Consider the following 18,623-nt stretch of genomic DNA (forward strand, 5'->3'; position numbering starts at 1 on the left):
AAATGTTAAGACTTATTTTTTAAATAACAAACAATTTAAATTTAGCAATGTAATTAAGCATGTACATTAGAGATGAGATAAAATAGATGAAAATAGAGTAAAGCAGCAATATAATAGATCTCATATATAATTATATGAATAATTATGATATATATTAAATAAATATAAATTATTAATTAATATTAATAGTTATGTAAAATTGTATTATTGTATATAAGTATTTAATTATAATTATATTACTTAATATTTAAATAATTCCAAAGAATTTTAAAATAAAAAGTTTTATTTGATATAACTTAAATAATTTTTCTTACATAAATAATGATAATCTTTATAAATATATTTTCATAGAAATAAATAATATAAAATATTAAAAAATATGATAAATAAATAAATCATTATTATTACGTATAAAAATTTATATAACGTATAATGTATAATGTATAAAAAATATTTATAATTATATTATATCTATTTTTAAATCAAAAGAAAGTGATTAATGAAATAATAAATTTTATATTTTTTCTACAAATTATATATTATTTATTATATTGAATAAATATATAAATATATAATAAAAAATTTATAAACCTAAAACACAATAAATTAGTAAAAAATAAAAATTTATTTACAATAAAATGTATTTTTTTATATTATTTAATTAAACAAATATAAATATATATAAGTATTATTCTTTATAAGTATTATTCATAAAATTCAAGTTAGATATTTTGACAGAAATACAAATAATAATATAATAATTCTTAAATATATATATTTATATATACACAACATATTTATATTATAAAACATAAATTTTGTATTTTTGTACTAAATGAAATATTTAATTAAAATGTATATTATGATTTGTTTTAAAATGCTTTTGAAGCTATCTTGCAAATAATATATTTATGAAATGTTACACTCACAATTTTGTTCATTCCTCTATTATTATATTCTTTATTAATATAAAATAATTTATTTTATATAGATATAGCTGTAGCTCTAACAGCTGCACTTAATAAAGGATTTGGATCTGGTTCTTCTGTTAAAATATTAACTTTTACCCATTCTCGTCGTTTATTACTTTGTCGTAAAGCATCAATAACTGCTTGTACATATAAACCATCTTCAAAAGATGATGCAGAAAATACTGGTTCTTTTATCCAACCTTTTTTATCTTCAACAGATTGGAAAGCTTCTCTAAGTGCAGCAATCATTTTCCTTAATCCTTTGATATATGGTCTTGGAATGGAGTCAGCAATAGGAAATGATATATCATGTAAATCATCTGTATCATGATATAATATTTCTTCTTGTCCATTACAACAACCATATAAATCTCCACCACGTGCAAGAAGATGATTACCTCCTCCACATATTAATACTTCTTGAGAAAGTTGACCTTGTAAATGATTACTTAATGTTGTTGTTACCAATGTACCACCATTCAATTCCATTTGAAAACTACAAAAATCTGGTGATGTTACATGCCTAATTCCACTTATATGTTTTGTAGTTTGAGTGAAAGTTCGAACTACAGCATGTACTCTTGAAGCACGTTGACCAATTAAATGAAAGATTAAATCAATTACATGACTTCCAACTAAAGCTAAAATTCCTCCCCCCATTATATCATCACACAACCAATCATATCCTATAATAATAAACAAAATTATAATTGATAAATATTTTAATAATTTGTTATATTAAATAATATTCTAACCATTATGTAACAAACTACCCATGTGTACTCTAACTTCTATAACATTTACAGGACCTTTTAAATATCCCTCTTCCAAAACTTTCTTCATATGAACAAATGCTGGTAAAAATCTTAAACTATGATTAACAATACTTATTAAGGAAGGATAATATTGTGCAGCTCGTACCATTTTTAAGGCTTCACTTTGACTTAAACCAGCAGGTTTGTCACATACAACATGTTTTCCTATTCCTAATGCTTTGACTGCAATTTGTGCATGCAAACTAGGTGAGCACATAATAAAAATTAAATCAACATCTTTTCTAAGAAGTACATCATCAATTCGACTAGTATGAAATGGTATTTCAAGATCAGTTGCAACTTCTGACACTTCTGCTAATGTACGTCCCCATATAGCTTCAATTCTAAAACCTTTTTCTCTTAAAAAGGGAATTATTATTCTAACAATACTTCCTGTACCAAACACTCCAATTCCAGGTAATGTCATACTGTATTGTTAATTTTTTATATTTTGTATATTTTTATAACTTAAATTATAGTAAAAAATATTAACGATGTTAATTTTTTTAAATTTAAATTTTAAAACAATATTAATTTTATGTTTTTTTTCTTATAATATATATTATTCTTTAATTTAGCGCGAAGAAATTCTACAACTATTACATTATAACAAATATACTATATGATTCACATTTTAAAGTTGGTATTGCATATGTTTCATTTATAAATATCATTTGTCTATATATATTATTAGAAAATCTTTATTTAAATGAAAAATTAAATAGAAATCATGTTAAAGTAAATTAACAAATAAAGAAACTAAAGATATGATCATTGAGAATTAAATATTTTTATTGATAACAAATTAAAATTTATTTTTATTATTAACAAAACAATTGAATAATTACATGTGATATAATATCCGTTATAAAAATATTTTTTTATTAAATTCTTATAAAAAATAATATATTTTTTTTTATATACAATATGAACAGACCTTTTTAAAAGATATTGTGAACAAAACATTAGATTTCATTTATACTTCTTTCTATTATTGATTTTCCGAAGAAACTCGATCCAAACCGAACATCAACGATGATTATATTCTATGTCAATCAGCAAGGTTGCCGCACAAATTTCCACATTAAGAATATTGGGGGAAATTGGTATAGTTATCATCATGACTCATATTATAGTCAAATAGAGGTAAAGGAAGATATAACGGGTGTTCTATTGTACTTCATTATTTTAGGGTTAGGTTAGCTAAAAATATAACTAAAAATAATAATGAAAAATCCATAAATGTTTTTAATCATAACAATAATCATTATTAAACGCGAATTTAAAATGTTCAAAAAATCAAAATCAAGCTAAGCTAACTGTTCTCGTGTTTTTAAACTAATTTAATTCTAAATTTTAACAATGTGATACAATAGGATACCCGTTATTTCTTCCCCCATTTCTTAATTTTCCCCACTATTCTCAATATGAGAATTCATACGGCATCCTAGTCTGTCAGTTTCATTTGCGCAAATATGATATGTGGTTGTCTGTCATATCCGCTCTATTTAATCAAATATTTAAATATGTAAATATGCAACAAAGTTATACAAATCAAAAATCATAATAATATTTTATTATTTTAAGTTTTTGTATAGTAATATAAATCTTTAAAGTATGTCGGAAATTCGTAAGAGAATAATTGGGGATACATCAGCAGAAACGCGGGATGTCAGTGATGATCAGGTAAATACATATTTTTTGTTTTTCGAAATTTTCAGTACTGCTATTCTTCTTTGAATTTTTAAATATCTTTATTAAGTTATTAAGTTTGATTGATTTAGAATTGACCTTTTATATTATATGTATATGTACATATATATATATATATATATATATATATATATATAATAATTGTCAGTCATTATATAAATTATTTATAAATATATAATAAATTAATGAATGACAGCTATTAATATTAAATCATTACATATATGATTAAATTAAATTACCATATTACTATTATATTTACAATATATTTATAAGTGTTTTATATATAATTATTTCTTGGATTTCTGTTATTACACATATATTAATCTCTTAATATATATGAAACTTTTTATATATACTAATTATGTTTTTATATTATATTCTGATTATATAATTATAAAAGTAAATATATGTATTTTAAAAAATATAGTGATTTTTAATTTTATTAATTTAAAACTCTATAAATATTAATAACTATAAAAAAATTTATATTAATTTTTTTTTAATGACTTAAAATATTATTCTTCTCATGGAATTATAAATAATTATAATTTTTTATTGAATTCAAGAACTTATTGAAATAATATAATATAGATCTTTTCCAATTAATTATTTTTACATAATTATTAACAAGTAGTTTGGATTATACATTATAGAAAGAAGATGTGGAATCTGAAGATGATGCAAAGCTAGAAGTTGAAGAATTGGCTAAAACTTTACCACAAGGAACAGATCATACTCCACATATTTTAGATTCAATACTTTCAGGCTTATCTGATCGGTATAATTTTTGAAAATAATACTTATAAAAAAATATAACAAGTATTAAAAATAAACTAATAATAAACTAATATTAAAAAATAAACTAATAATAAGTATTAAAAATAATTTTTATAGCTGGAAGAATTGGGTAATTAGAAGTATTTTTACCTTGTTTATGATTGCTGGTTTTTGTGGTATCATTTATATTGGACCATTAGCTTTGATGGCTACAGTAAGTTTTACATATTAATATTATAAATATATATATTTAATTATAAAAGTAATTTTTCTTGGTTTGTTTTATGAAATATTTTTTTCAGACATTGATTGTACAAGTAAAGTGTTTCCAAGAAATCATTAATATTGGATATGCAGTTTATAGAATTCATGGTTTACCATGGTTCAGATCTTTATCGTGGTATTTTCTGATTACTTCCAATTACTTCTTTTATGGAGAAAATTTAATGGATTATTTTGCTGTAGTAATTAATCGTACAGTAAGTTTAAATAATTTTGATGTATAATAAAATTAATTAATTGATATAATATTTTTGATTAATGTTTTGTAATTAATATTAAGATATATTTTATTATATCATTTATTATATCAGGATATAATTAAATTTAATTAAAAATTATATGTACATAAATTATATATACATTATTAATTTATTTATTGATATGAAATCAATAAATAAAGCTTCTTAAAGTATTGTATATCTTTTATATGGTTTCTAATTCTCTTTTATAAGGTTTCCCATTTGTTTTAATGTTAAATTAATTATGCAAAAAATTTGTATCAAACTAATGTTATTTCAGATTATAAATATTATTTACAAATACAATATAATAAATAATAAAATAAAGTTTATGTGTATCCGAATATATATATATATATATAATTTTAATTAAATTATATATATAATAATATATATAAATAATATATATAATATACACAGACACACATAAATTTTACTTTATTATTTATTATTTATTATATTTGTATGTAATATTTATAATCTGATATATATGTATAAAATTAATTCTATATTTCTTCATATTTAAATTGAAAATTAATAATATTTTTTTTTATTTATAGGAATATCTACGTGTACTTGTTACATATCATCGTTTTATTTCATTTTGTCTGTACATTGTTGGTTTTGTATGGTTTGTACTGTCACTTGTAAAAAAATATTATATGAAACAATTTTCTCTATTTGCTTGGACTCATGTTGCTCTACTTATTGTTGTGACACAAAGTTATCTTATAATTAAAAATATTTTTGAAGGCTTGATATGGTAAATTTTTATATAAATTAATATTTTTTTCATAACTTATTTATTTTATGATAATATTTAATGTAATTAAATATTTATCTGATACAGGTTCATTGTTCCAGTTAGTATGATAGTGATAAATGATGTAATGGCATATATGTTTGGTTTCTTTTTTGGTAAAACACCGTTAATAAAATTATCACCAAAAAAAACTTGGGAAGGTTTCATAGGTGGTGGTATTTCAACAGTTTTGCTTGGCTTATTGGTAAATTTATTAATTTTTTTAAATTAAACATTATATATTATTCAATTTTTTAAACATAAATATCTATATAAAATATATTTCAGATTTCATATATTATGTGTCAGTATCGTTACTTTGTTTGTCCTATTGAATATAGTGAAACTTTGGGACGAATGACTATGGATTGTGAACCATCTACTTTATTTCAACCTCAAGAATATACTTTGCCTAATAGTTTACAAGTTATATTTAAAATGGTAATATATTAATCAAATAATAATCTTGAAATAATATAATATAAATATGTAAAAATTAATAATTTTTTGTACAGTTTAGTGGAAAATCGACTATAACTTTGTATCCATTTTTACTTCATTCATTATCAATGTCAGTATTTAGTTCTGTAATCGGACCATTTGGAGGCTTCTTTGCTAGTGGTTTTAAGAGAGCATTTAAAATTAAGGTAACTAAATTATTATCCACAATAAAAAATTTAATAATATTATTTTATATAATTAAAGGACTTTGGAGATGTTATTCCTGGTCATGGAGGAATAATGGATAGATTTGATTGTCAGTATTTAATGGCAACATTTGTAAATGTCTATATATCTTCATTTATTCAAACTGCTTCACCTCAAAAACTTTTGCAACAGGTAAATATAATAAATTTTTTATCATTTATCATTTATTTAATAATTTTATAGATAAATAATATGTAATTAAAATTATTTAAAAATCATACTTGAATTATTATATCAATGTAATTAATATTTTACATTATTTTTTGAACATTTTAATTACATTAAATATAAATATATTTATAAAATTGGATATATAGTTAATTTATACATATATATATATATATATATATATATTCAATTTTTTAAACATATATATATATATATATATATATATATATATATATATATATAGATTATAATATGTAGAGGATAGCTTATTAAATATTATCATTTTCACATGTTATAATATTACTAATTTTTTTTGTATATGATTTTTTATAAATAGATGCATAGAAAAACATATGAAATTCATTAACATTTTTTTAAATGAAATCATATTTTTTATTATGCCAATTAATATAATTTAATATTCTCTAAAAAATATTAATCTACTTCTCAAAAAAAAATCGTTAGAAGATATTTTAACTTAAAGTTTGTAAAATTTATTACATGAAAAACAAAAAAAACATGAACAGTAGAATATTGTTTCATGTGTTACTTGTCTTTCATAATAAATTTTAAGTTAAAATATTTTCATTTTATAAAAATGTTTTATGGTTTTGCAATAATTATGCAATAATTATTACTATCATAAAATAATTTTTTTGCTTTATGTGTTCAGTTTATTTTTACAAAATAATAATAGCGTAAACTATGATATATTACTATATTTATAGTAATAAGATATAAATAAGATATTTCATGAATTTGTAATATATTTAATCACATTTCTACTTATCATACTAGTTTCATTTTATATTAAATTATTAATATTAATATTGATTAAAATAATTAATGTTATAAAATATTTTTTATAATTATTTGAAATAAGAGAATTTTTGCTGATTTTGGTAATTTTTTTTTAATAAAACTTAACATTTACGAAAACTTTTGCTATACATATAATTATTGATCAGTTATGCTTGCTTACACACACAATCATATGTATATAAATATATATGTATATATGTATATTCAAAAATTATCAAAATGTGAGGATCATTTTTTAATTCTTTAAATAATAATTTTTTTAATTCTAAAAAAAAAATTTATTTTTAATTATGCATATTATGTATGAAATTATTTTATGCACAGGTTTATAGCTTAAAACCAGAACAACAATTACAATTGTTTCAAACATTAAAGGATTCACTAGAAAACAGAGGTTTGTTAAATATTTATTGATGTTCTAATATTAATGATGATTATTAATAATCAATGGAATTATTTTAAAATAGCAGAAAGTGTTAGAAATATTATTTCTAACATTTATTTGAATGTGCAATGTACGTTTATACAATAGCATTAACAATATTAAATACAATACATATAAACATATAGTAATATTAATTATAAAGTATACTAAATTATGATGATAAAGTTTATTTTATAACTAGAAATTAAGAAAAATTAAACATTTGTAGTTTTTTTGCATTCCACACCAAACAGTCCATTTTTTACCAAAAATTTTTATTAAACTGTGATGATGATAAAAATTTAACTACACATTTTTTTTATAATAATTAAACCAAAGAATATCATGCATACATTGTATTTTAAAAAATAACTCCAGTTTGTTATAAATATTTGAAACATTTATCAAATATTTTTTTAATACTTTTTTTCAATAAATTATAAGATAATAATGGATTTATCAATTTTCAACAAATGAAAAATGATCAAAAAAATTTTCATATAAATATTTATCCAAATTTAAATATATATTAAATCAATCAGAGATCTCAATATACTTATATATTTTTTAATCTTTATTTATTCAGATTGCATTTAATTATTCTATTAATGTATTTAAATTTTTTTCATAAATATTATTTCATCCATACAATGTGAGATTATTTTGTGTTTAATACTTTAATTATTTGAATTTTCAAATGCATTATTTTTTATGTAAAAATATTTCTTTAAATTGTTATTGATTATATATGTATTAATCTGTTTATAATTAATATGTATTAATTATTTGATAATAAATCACAATAAATTTTAATATTTTTATTGTAATCAGTGCCATGTTATCATTTACATTTTGAAGAATATAAACATTTCTGACATTTTTTAATATTAATTAAACATTTTCTTTGAAAAATATAAAATATAATATATTATTGTATTTTATTATCAAATTATTTGATATTTTCATTATTGAATAATTATTAAATATCATGGCACTGAACTTAAATAAAACTATTTTAATTATATTCAAAAATAAAAGATAAATAGAAAATTTCTATTTATCTTTAATTTTATTGGAATTTATTTATATTGGAAATAAAAATTAAATGGAAATGTAATTGTTTTTCACAATAAAAATTTTTTTATTATTTTTTCTTAAATACTTTTTTTATGTGAATAATAATATATAAATAGAATGTAATTATAAAATTTTGATTTACTTAAAATATACATATTTTACAAAATATTATATTTAAATTAAAATTATTTTATAGTATAATTAAAATTGTGCCAATTGTTCATAGAAATAAGTAATTTATATTTATATATGAAAAATATCAATATGGCACAACTAGTAACATTGTAATATGATTACATTACATTTCCAATTGAAAGCTTATATTATATTTTACATATATTACATAATTTATATACTTTATAAAAAAAATTATACAATGTACCTAACTCTAATTAAATACTTATACTTTCTTTTATTGTTAAATGTTACTTATATATTGTTTCAATATTGAAAGATATAATGTTAAAGAAATTTATGTATAAAAAATAAAAGTAAACATAAATGCAAGTATATTTATTTAATAGAGAGCATAATAAGATAATTATATATAGAGAAAAAAATTTTGTGAAATAATAGATATATATGTTATTGTAATTATAAATTCTTAATTAAAAGTGACTTAAATTTAAATATATATAATATATAACATATATTATATATATATATATATACGAGAAAATAAATTTCTTGAAAATGTTATTGCATCTTATATTTTATTTTATTAAATCCAATATTTATATTAATTTTTAATATGACATATTTTTTTTTTGCATATATATTAAAATGTAAATAAAACTATGCAAAATATTTTTTAATGAAAAAAATAAAAATTTATAACTTAATGCATCTAAATTTATAAATTTAGTAGTAGAATAATTTAACAAGAAAAATATGAAATATATAGATATGAAAAAAAATATATTAATTGTAATAATATGATCTAATTCTCAACATTAATTATACTAATTGAAGATTTAAATTATATATATTTGAGATAAATTAAAAATTTATAAAATTTTGATTATTAGAACTTTTATTAATAGAACAATCAATTGACAAAACTTTTATTAATAGAATGTTCAATTTATTGACTACTGTCTAATTATAAGAAGTATCTCGTTCTCAAAAATTTATCTTCTTTTTTGCTCTATAATTTATAATTTAATAATCTATAATTATATTCTATATAATCTATAATTTTATTCTTCGTTTATTCTTTATATAATAGATTTTTGGATTATTAAAATTTATAGATCACATTAATGATATTCATATTGTTCATATACATACATTAAAATAAAAGCGTATCGTTTTATCATTATAAAATTTAAAATTATAAATGGATTATAACATAGGAACGTAATAACAAATCTATATTTAAATTAACTAATAATATATTATAATTTATAAATTAATTTATAAATATTCATTATAATAATTTATAAATAATCTGTAATATAAAATAAAATGTGTACTGAAATTCATCAAATAAAAAATATTATTTACCAATGATATACATATATGATAAATGCAATATTTAAATAATATCGTGTTAAATCATATAATGAAAAAAATTATTAAATTTAGTTCCGAATTTATTTATTATTAATATCTATAATAAATTTCATCAATTTGTCGATTGTTATATTTTGTTTCCAAAATTCTACTATATTTTTATAAATTAAGATAAATATTTTAATTATATACTTCGAATGAAGTTCAAAAGGATTTAGGATCAATCGATATAAAATTTCAAGAATCCAAATATAAAATTTTAGTTTAGATATTTTTTTAAATTTCGAGATATTACACATTGCTTTTTATATAAAAATTATTGATAACATATCATTTTTATAGAAATTATTGTTAAATATTTAAAAATATCTAGTCTTGATATCTAAGATGTTCTATATTCAATTTTTTCTATGAAAAATTGCTTCCATGAAAAATTATAAATTATAAATCCTTCTAAAATATAATAAAAATATTTAAAATTTAAAATTTTCTTAAAAATTTCGATACGTGATATAAGTATAAAAGTATCGATATATCAATTATGATTTTTCGATTATGTTCAGTCTCTATCAATGTTTTATAGTCAATGGTATTACGATAATAAAATAAATACGTATAATATACGTATATTTATATATATGTGTATATGTATGTATATATATTATATATATATATATATATATATATAAATATTCAATTGAATTTAAATTTCTAGTGTTTTATATGAATTTAACATGTCTGATCATCACATTGGAAAGGGTTATACACCTTTACCGCAAAATATAAGCAATACTGATACTGAAGATGAAGAAGATTTGGCACAACCAAATGAAATTTCAAAAGATCATGTCGATGATACGCAATTGGTATAATAAAATTCATTTTTTTTTGTATACTTATAAATTAGAAATATAAGTAAATGAAAAATAAGAATCGATATATTTGAATATTTTTATCTTTAATATTATATTTTTTTAATAACCATTATATTATTAATATAAAATAAAAAGATGTACAATTATAGTTTTATATAGCATTACAAATTTTATAAATAATATAAAATATTAATTAAAAATTAAAAACATGTAATAAAAATTCACATAAAAATTACAGCAATCAACTATTATCCTTGAAAATGGAGTATATTATCCATTGGATGAAACACGGAACTTAGAAAATCGTACAAAAAATGGACAAAATATGTTGAAATATTATAGAGATGATATACCTATAATGGTTGTTGAAGGCAATAATCAAAATGATTTATGGAAAAGACATGATATGTCTCTCTTATGACGATTGTGTTTGGTTGCTTCTATATTATTATGTGTCGTAACAATAATTATATTTCTATATGTTTTACCATGTGATAATTCAATGGTATGCCCTTCAATAAATGATCCTCAGTCATCTATATCTTGGGATAAAACTTTACAAGGAATAGGTAAGTTAAAATATAAAGATAAATAAAATATAAAATATAAATAATATAGATAAAAATTTTTATATTAAATAAAAACTTGGTTTAATGATATTAAATTTAGTAATATTAAATTTTGATAAGTTTATTATGAATATAATATTGTTCTAATTTTTTTTAAAAGCTTTAGTTTATCAATAAAATAAGATTTCAAAGAAATTTTAAAAAATATATTTTTGTTAATTTTTTTTGCATTTATTAAATAGATATTTTTTATTATTGATGATATAAATAAACATTAATATTACAAAATATTAATGAAAATATATTAATAAAATACAGAAAATTCAATATAATAATAATAATAATAACTATTTTTATTAATATTAAAAATTAAATTAAAAAATTATTACATCCTTATTATATATAATATATATATATAAAAATATTAATATTGCTATTTAATTAGAAAGAAAAGGAAACTCTGTATAATTTTGTGATTTGAAATATTATAAATTTTGAAGATTTGAATATCATATAAAATTATGAATAACTTTTCTCTATGTATAACTGCTATTCAGTTTTGGCTTTCAAGATGCAAAAAATGATTGTTATTATACATTGAATTTTGTTTACTTATATTATCTGTATGTATTTATAACAATATAATTAATGTATGTAATAATATAATATATAATAATAATGTGTAATACTATATAATATATGCATTAACATATGATTTATTTTAATATTTTAGTATTTTATTTTAATATTTTATTTTCTATTTAATTTATTATATTTTAATCTATTTATCTAGATTTTTTTTTCGCTTAAGTTTCATTATCAATATGTTAATTTCTTTGTTATTAATCATTTCATCTTTTCTTATATTTCCTTTAATGTTTTGCCTTATGTAAAAAATATATATATATAATAATAATATAGATCTGGATAATTTCTCTGGAATATACAATAATATAGATTCTACATTTTGTAAGAGTACAATAAAAGATTTAAAAATGGAAACAAAAATTGCATTGAGTTGCTAATTATTTAGACTTGATATAGAATTAGTTCTAGTCTATTTCCTTCAAAAGTATAGTGAGGAAATGAGAAATGAGAAGAATATGGCTTATAAACTGTCAATTGACTAAGTTTATCTTAACTAAATTATGCAAATTATTTAAAAAAATATTTCATACAAAACTTATTGTATTTTAAAACATCTTATAATGACCATCAAATTTGTCTAAATGAAGACAATTTTAAGATTTCAAAGTGTTCTTTGTTTTTTTATACGAAATTATATGGTTTTATTTAAAAATTATAATTTATTCTAAAACGAATTCATTAATTTAATTATCTATATTAATCTTTTAAGGATATTTATTTATTGTCAAAATTCACAATTATTTAAATTCTGATTTATATACAGTTTTTTCCTGATTGAGATTTTTCTCATCGAAGTCATTAACATAATACAATTTATCGATATCTATATATATATATATATATATACATATATATATATGTTTACATGAAATATGTTATTAGAATTATTTTGTTAGCATTTTGTTTGCTTTAAATTTTGTTTTGTAGCTACATAAACTAAAAAATTTTTCGAAAAGACTTGATTATTTCTAACAATATAAAGGCTTGCATAAAAAATATCTGCCAACAAATTAATTGTTACATTTTTTGAAAGAATGGAATTATCATTTAATTACACTAAACAAACTAAATCATTGCATCGATCAAATTTTTTTCAAATATAAAATAGGATTGCCCGATTATTCTATATTTTATTTTTGTGAATCCGAAGGATATTGTTACATATATACATATAAAATGAAATTCAATATAATAATAATATTTTATTTTTTGCAAATATCTTGAAAATTATGTAATAATTTAAGAAAAAATTATTTAAAATTTTATTCTATATTTTCACATGTAAAATAAGTATCTATCTATTTCATTTGTATTTAATTGAAAATTAATTAATTAGCTTATCTTTTATAACATATTTTAAGAAAAGGAGATTCTCCTTTTTTATTATAGAGATTATTCTAAAATTATTTTTATTCTTAAATTATTTTTAATGTTATTCTAATAAAAAATTTACAAGGTTGTAATATAATAATTAATGCATGATTACATATTTTCAGAGTTACATGGTCCTATTTCCATTATACATGGAAATCCATCAAATCTTATATTCCTGGTTCGTGGACAACAATATAGAGAAAATAATACAAATAATGATCAAGGTCAGATATCAGCAGAAGGAGGAGGAATAATGTCAATACAAGGAAATAGTGGTTTACCATTATGGTTGGTTTCTTTAAAACGACTACCTACTGAAATTGATTGTATTTCAGTCGATACAGATCGATCTGGAAAACCAGATTGTATAGTAGTTGGAAATCAAGGCCTCTTGGCTAGTATTGAACCTATTGCAGGAACTATACATTGGAGTTCAAATATTCATACATTTGAAAAACTACCTTTAATTTTATCAGATGTTGATTCAGATACAGTAGAAGATTTTTTAAGTATAGAAATAGCAACAAAAAATAATCTTGTTCTTTTATCTGGTGCAACTGGTCATCTTTTAGGACGATATTCGCCTAAAAATTGTTCATCTATTGATATAAATAATTATTTTAATGATACCATATCTTACATTTGCTATAATAATAATGGAAAAAGTAAGTATAAATTTAATTATGAATGTAAAATACAAATATAATTTAATTATAAAAATTTAAATATTGAAAAAGAAAATTATTAAAAATATTTTGTTTATAAAATTAAATCAATTATTATAGATATTTCTTTGTTAATTGTTAATCAATTGTAAGATGAAAAATATTAATATATTTTCTGTATACAGAATATTCCAAAATACATGGGATATACATACATATACATATACAATTATATGTAATTCTTGTGAAAATAATTTAAAAAAAAAATAATAATTTTTCTATTAATTAAGATCTGATTTTTAAGTAAATCAAGTTTAACAATTTTTTAAACTTAAATGATTAACTAATTTCCAATTAGATACAAATAAAATCGATATGTGATTATTTTATTTATATGGAAGTATAAAATAAAATTTTATTGTTTATGTTTTTGTTTTTTAAAAATTGAAAATTAAACATTTACAATCAAGGAATCATATAAATAATAAATTTCTAAATTCAATTTTCTCAAAAACTAATTTTTAAATAAAAAAAAATTTTTTTTCATGATAAATATGATTTGTATATTTCTGGCTTTATCGATGTAATGTTAAACCAATTTAATAATTCTTCAAATCATGACTTGAAATGACTTTGAATTTAGAAATAAGAAATCTGTAAAAAGAAATGTTATTGTGGTAAATTGTTATATTTTGAATTAACTCAGAATGAAATGTTACTAATTATATATGATACTACTATTAATATACTGCTACTAATTATAAATGACTTTATACAGAATATTGTACTTGAATATAAATACATAATCATTAATTTATTTAATTTGGTATAAATTAAATAATTTACCATAATATTATTTCCCTTTATTGATTTTATATTTCTAAATTTAAGATTGTCTCAAAAATATGGTATAAGGAGCTGAATTCATTTGAATATTACAATATGAAGTCAACAATATATAATAATATATAAAAAATGAGGATTTGATTTTTTATTGAAAAAAATATTTGTAATATATAGCATATTAAAAATTAATTTAATAAATTTAAAGATTAACTTTTATTCGACATTTTCTTCAGATTATTAAATGTTCATGAAAAATCATGATGACATATCAAATATGATAAAAAATTTTACATTTTATTTTAAGTAAAATAATTATTAACAATTAAAATTGATATTTTATTTTAAATTTATTTATTTTATTTTTTATTTTATAGATATGATTAAAACTATGACTATTAAAGGATTATTACATATTATGAAATTATCAGAATATAAAAAAAAATTGATAATGAAATCAACAATGATATTTCGAAGATTTAAGACTTTAAAATTCAATGAAGAGAATAACTGGAATCCTACACCATATCACTATTTATCCATTGAAAACAAAGGACTATGTCCAGGAGAATTTTGTAAAGCTACTGTAAATCTAACATTGCAAAAATATGGAAATCAACCGATAATAATATGGGATCATGTTAATCCTAATTCTTTCGTTTCAAAACCAGCTTTCCTGGTTATGTCTGGAAAACCTTATACATCGGGATTTGCCATTAAGTTTTGGCAATGGATTAATTCAACATCTGAACATATAGAAAAAGTATCTATTGTTACAGAAAGAAGACTAATAGAAAGAGTATTAATAGTTTTTGTAAATTATACTGATGTGCAAATTAGAAATGTTAGTCAAACAGATATCATTCAATTATGTCGAGATACAGATTGCCAACCAAATTTGAGTTTACGTACTCGTTTTAGTTCAATTAAAATTGATTGTATTGATGAAGATGGATTTCCAGAATTAATAACATATTGGTCTTCATATGATATAGAAGCAACAAAGATATTAACATCAAAAGTGCAAGTTGTAAAATTAAATTCACTTGTAGACTTGCCATATACAAATGTTTAATTTTTTATTTAGTTCTTATTATTTTATAGAAATAATTGAAAATCATTTATAAGTGATTCTTCAATCCTATAATATAAAAATATTAATAAAGATTTTAATAAATTTAAATAATATAAACATTTCAAAAAAACAAAAACATTTATTTCATTAATATATTTAAATAATAACATTACCATTAATAAATTATATCTCGCTATAGATTTATTATAACTAGTCAACACTTAATAGTAATATAGTAATGAATAGACGCCTAAATATATACATATATATATATTTAAAATGATTATATATATACATTGTGTGTGAATATGTGCACGCGAATGAATAATAATTTTCATAATGAATAATTATTGTTATAATTATTGTTAATATTCATATTTTAAAAGAATTCTCTTGTCTTTAATGGTGCCTTGTGAAAGCTGTATAGAAAAATTATGAATAAATAAATTTGCAAAGTAATTAGATGTTATTAAAAAAAACATTAAAAGTTTTCTATACTTACAAAATTTTAAAAGATATAAGTTTTTTTTCTAGTATTATTTAAAAATGTATAGGAAAAATCATTTTATTTAAATTTATTTAGCAAATTTCTCAATAAAAATCTCATTCTAGTCATATATATTTATTTATTATTTCAAATCATATTATTTTCTAATTTATAATTAATTTAACATTTTATTTTCGTTATAAATATTTTCTAAAATTTAATAAAAATTATATTAATTATTAACTTTAATTTGTATAATATTATTTACAAAAATATTTAGATATTAATATATGCTTAATTTTAACAATATATATATCTTTGTTAATTTTAAAAAATATATATATACATTTATATAAATATTAATATTAATTATTTATATATAATTTATTTATATATATTATAAATTATATGTATAATTTATAAAAATTAAATTTTTATTTAAATTATAAAAATTTAAATTTGTTTTTTTTAATTCAATCTTCAAAGAGTATTTATTGTACTTTACAAATATGACTTACTTAATTAATTTGTTATAACAAAATAATATTATTAATATCACATAATATTAAAAATTAAATAAAATCAGAATTATTTTTAACATCATAAAAATATTTAGACATTTAAAAAATTTATAGTAAAATAACGAAAATTAAATATTAATTTTGATATGTTCTTCACATTTTGTTCTGTAATATATTTTATGCAGTTTATTATTTATTAAAAATTATTTTTTATTAACAATACTCAATATTTTATTCCTATTTTAAATGGAATTTATAAGTATCCCAAAAATGTGAAAATAATTTTTCAAATAATTTCAAGCAACATTTTTCTTTGTAAAAACTTTCCTTATGGCTTCGTTAATGAGTTATTAATAAAAATTAATAACGAAATTATTAATAAAAATTCAATCACGAAACGCGTAACCAAGTCAAACTACAACGGTAGCGTTGACTATGTGTTCAACTGAATATGAACAAATCTAAGAAACATATGTGGAAAAAAGTGTATTAAAATACCCAATATAATTTAATTGTATATGTATATGTAATTAATTGTACAATGTATAATTAATTATATATATATATATATACAATTAATTGTACAATGTATAAAAACAGACTCGAGTATTTTTGTCCTAGAAAAACATAAATTTGGTTAATAATAGAAGAACCAGTATATTGGTAGTAAAAAATCTAGTCTAAAAAAATTATTTGAAATGCGCTTTTAGTTAAAATGAGGTGTAAAATAATATAAATCGAATTAATTTTATTGATAATCAAATTTCTATAGTTATTAATAATGATTTGATTTTTAATTAAGTTGATTTGCTAATTAATTAGAAGTATTATTTGCAGTTGATAAAAGTACTTTTAAAGAAAAATAATTTATATTTAAGTGATATGTTTGATTGTGTAATCATGTATATAGTAAAAATATATAAAAAAATCTATAGCATACATTATATAATAATAATTATGATTATAGATAGATATAATAATAATCTGATTTATATTACGTTTGGATTCATTATAATCGAAAAAATTTCAATACTCATTGATTAGATAAAAATAAAATTATAAAAAATTAATTTTTTTTATTATATAATTATTTTTTTTATTCATAATACGTAGCATTTTCGAATTTTAAACATCATTATCATTGTTTGACATTATGTTAATGAATCTAGTTTCCTACTTCTTTCTATTACCAATGACCTTCAAATATATTGTTGCTAAGCCAATGATACAATAGCGATGTCAATTTATTTGTA

General features: G+C 18.6%; 3 protein-coding genes across 4 annotated transcripts; 2 read left to right on the plus strand and 1 right to left on the minus strand.

The window, feature by feature from the left end:
* Positions 1 to 606: 606 nt before the first annotated feature.
* LOC100867017 (glucose-fructose oxidoreductase domain-containing protein 1) lies at positions 607 to 2,451 on the minus strand. Its single transcript, XM_012489310.3, has 2 exons — positions 1,727 to 2,451; positions 607 to 1,657 (listed from the first exon to the last, which is right to left on the minus strand). Exons 1-2 carry the CDS (start codon positions 2,211 to 2,213, stop codon positions 984 to 986), a joined length of 1,161 nt encoding a protein of 386 aa, XP_012344764.1. The 5' UTR covers positions 2,214 to 2,451; the 3' UTR covers positions 607 to 983.
* A 457-nt stretch (positions 2,452 to 2,908) lies between these two features.
* On the plus strand, positions 2,909 to 9,497 carry Cds (CDP-diacylglycerol synthase). Of its 2 annotated transcripts, XM_003695672.4 has the most exons (10): positions 2,909 to 3,472; positions 4,153 to 4,277; positions 4,394 to 4,490; positions 4,579 to 4,755; positions 5,358 to 5,560; positions 5,648 to 5,804; positions 5,888 to 6,040; positions 6,115 to 6,246; positions 6,305 to 6,439; positions 7,622 to 9,497. In XM_003695672.4, exons 1-10 carry the CDS (start codon positions 3,404 to 3,406, stop codon positions 7,709 to 7,711), a joined length of 1,338 nt encoding a protein of 445 aa, XP_003695720.1. In that variant the 5' UTR covers positions 2,909 to 3,403; the 3' UTR covers positions 7,712 to 9,497. The 2 variants fall into 2 exon arrangements, with proteins under 2 accessions (XP_003695720.1, XP_086771610.1); XM_086915484.1 differs by lacking the exon at positions 6,115 to 6,246.
* Positions 9,498 to 10,874: 1,377 nt separating this feature from the next.
* On the plus strand, positions 10,875 to 16,821 carry LOC100867366 (uncharacterized). The gene is given in 5 exon segments (XM_031917838.2): positions 10,875 to 10,961; positions 11,029 to 11,179; positions 11,427 to 11,757; positions 13,902 to 14,444; positions 15,665 to 16,821. Coding segments are annotated over 4 exon segments (1,704 nt in total). The 5' UTR covers positions 10,875 to 10,961; positions 11,029 to 11,047; the 3' UTR covers positions 16,363 to 16,821.
* Positions 16,822 to 18,623: the final 1,802 nt, after the last annotated feature.

Source organism: Apis florea, unplaced genomic scaffold, assembly GCF_048593485.1.
Source record: "Apis florea isolate Af1SG1 unplaced genomic scaffold, ASM4859348v1 contig_3785_pilon, whole genome shotgun sequence".
Classification (NCBI taxonomy): domain Eukaryota; kingdom Metazoa; phylum Arthropoda; class Insecta; order Hymenoptera; family Apidae; genus Apis; species Apis florea.

Excerpts from the sequence above, each read along its gene's own strand:
- Cds (XM_003695672.4), top strand. The coding sequence starts at position 3,404 with ATGTCGGAAATTCGTAAGAGAATAATTGGGGATACATCAGCAGAAACG. Across the intron at positions 4,491-4,578 it reads CATTAGCTTTGATGGCTACA|ACATTGATTGTACAAGTAAA; the intron begins GTAAGTTTTACA and ends TATTTTTTTCAG. Across the intron at positions 6,041-6,114 it reads TACAAGTTATATTTAAAATG|TTTAGTGGAAAATCGACTAT; the intron begins GTAATATATTAA and ends TTTTTTGTACAG.
- LOC100867017 (XM_012489310.3), bottom strand. The coding sequence starts at position 2,213 with ATGACATTACCTGGAATTGGAGTGTTTGGTACAGGAAGTATTGTTAGA. Across the intron at positions 1,658-1,726 it reads GGGTAGTTTGTTACATAATG|GATATGATTGGTTGTGTGAT; the intron begins GTTAGAATATTA and ends TTATTATTATAG.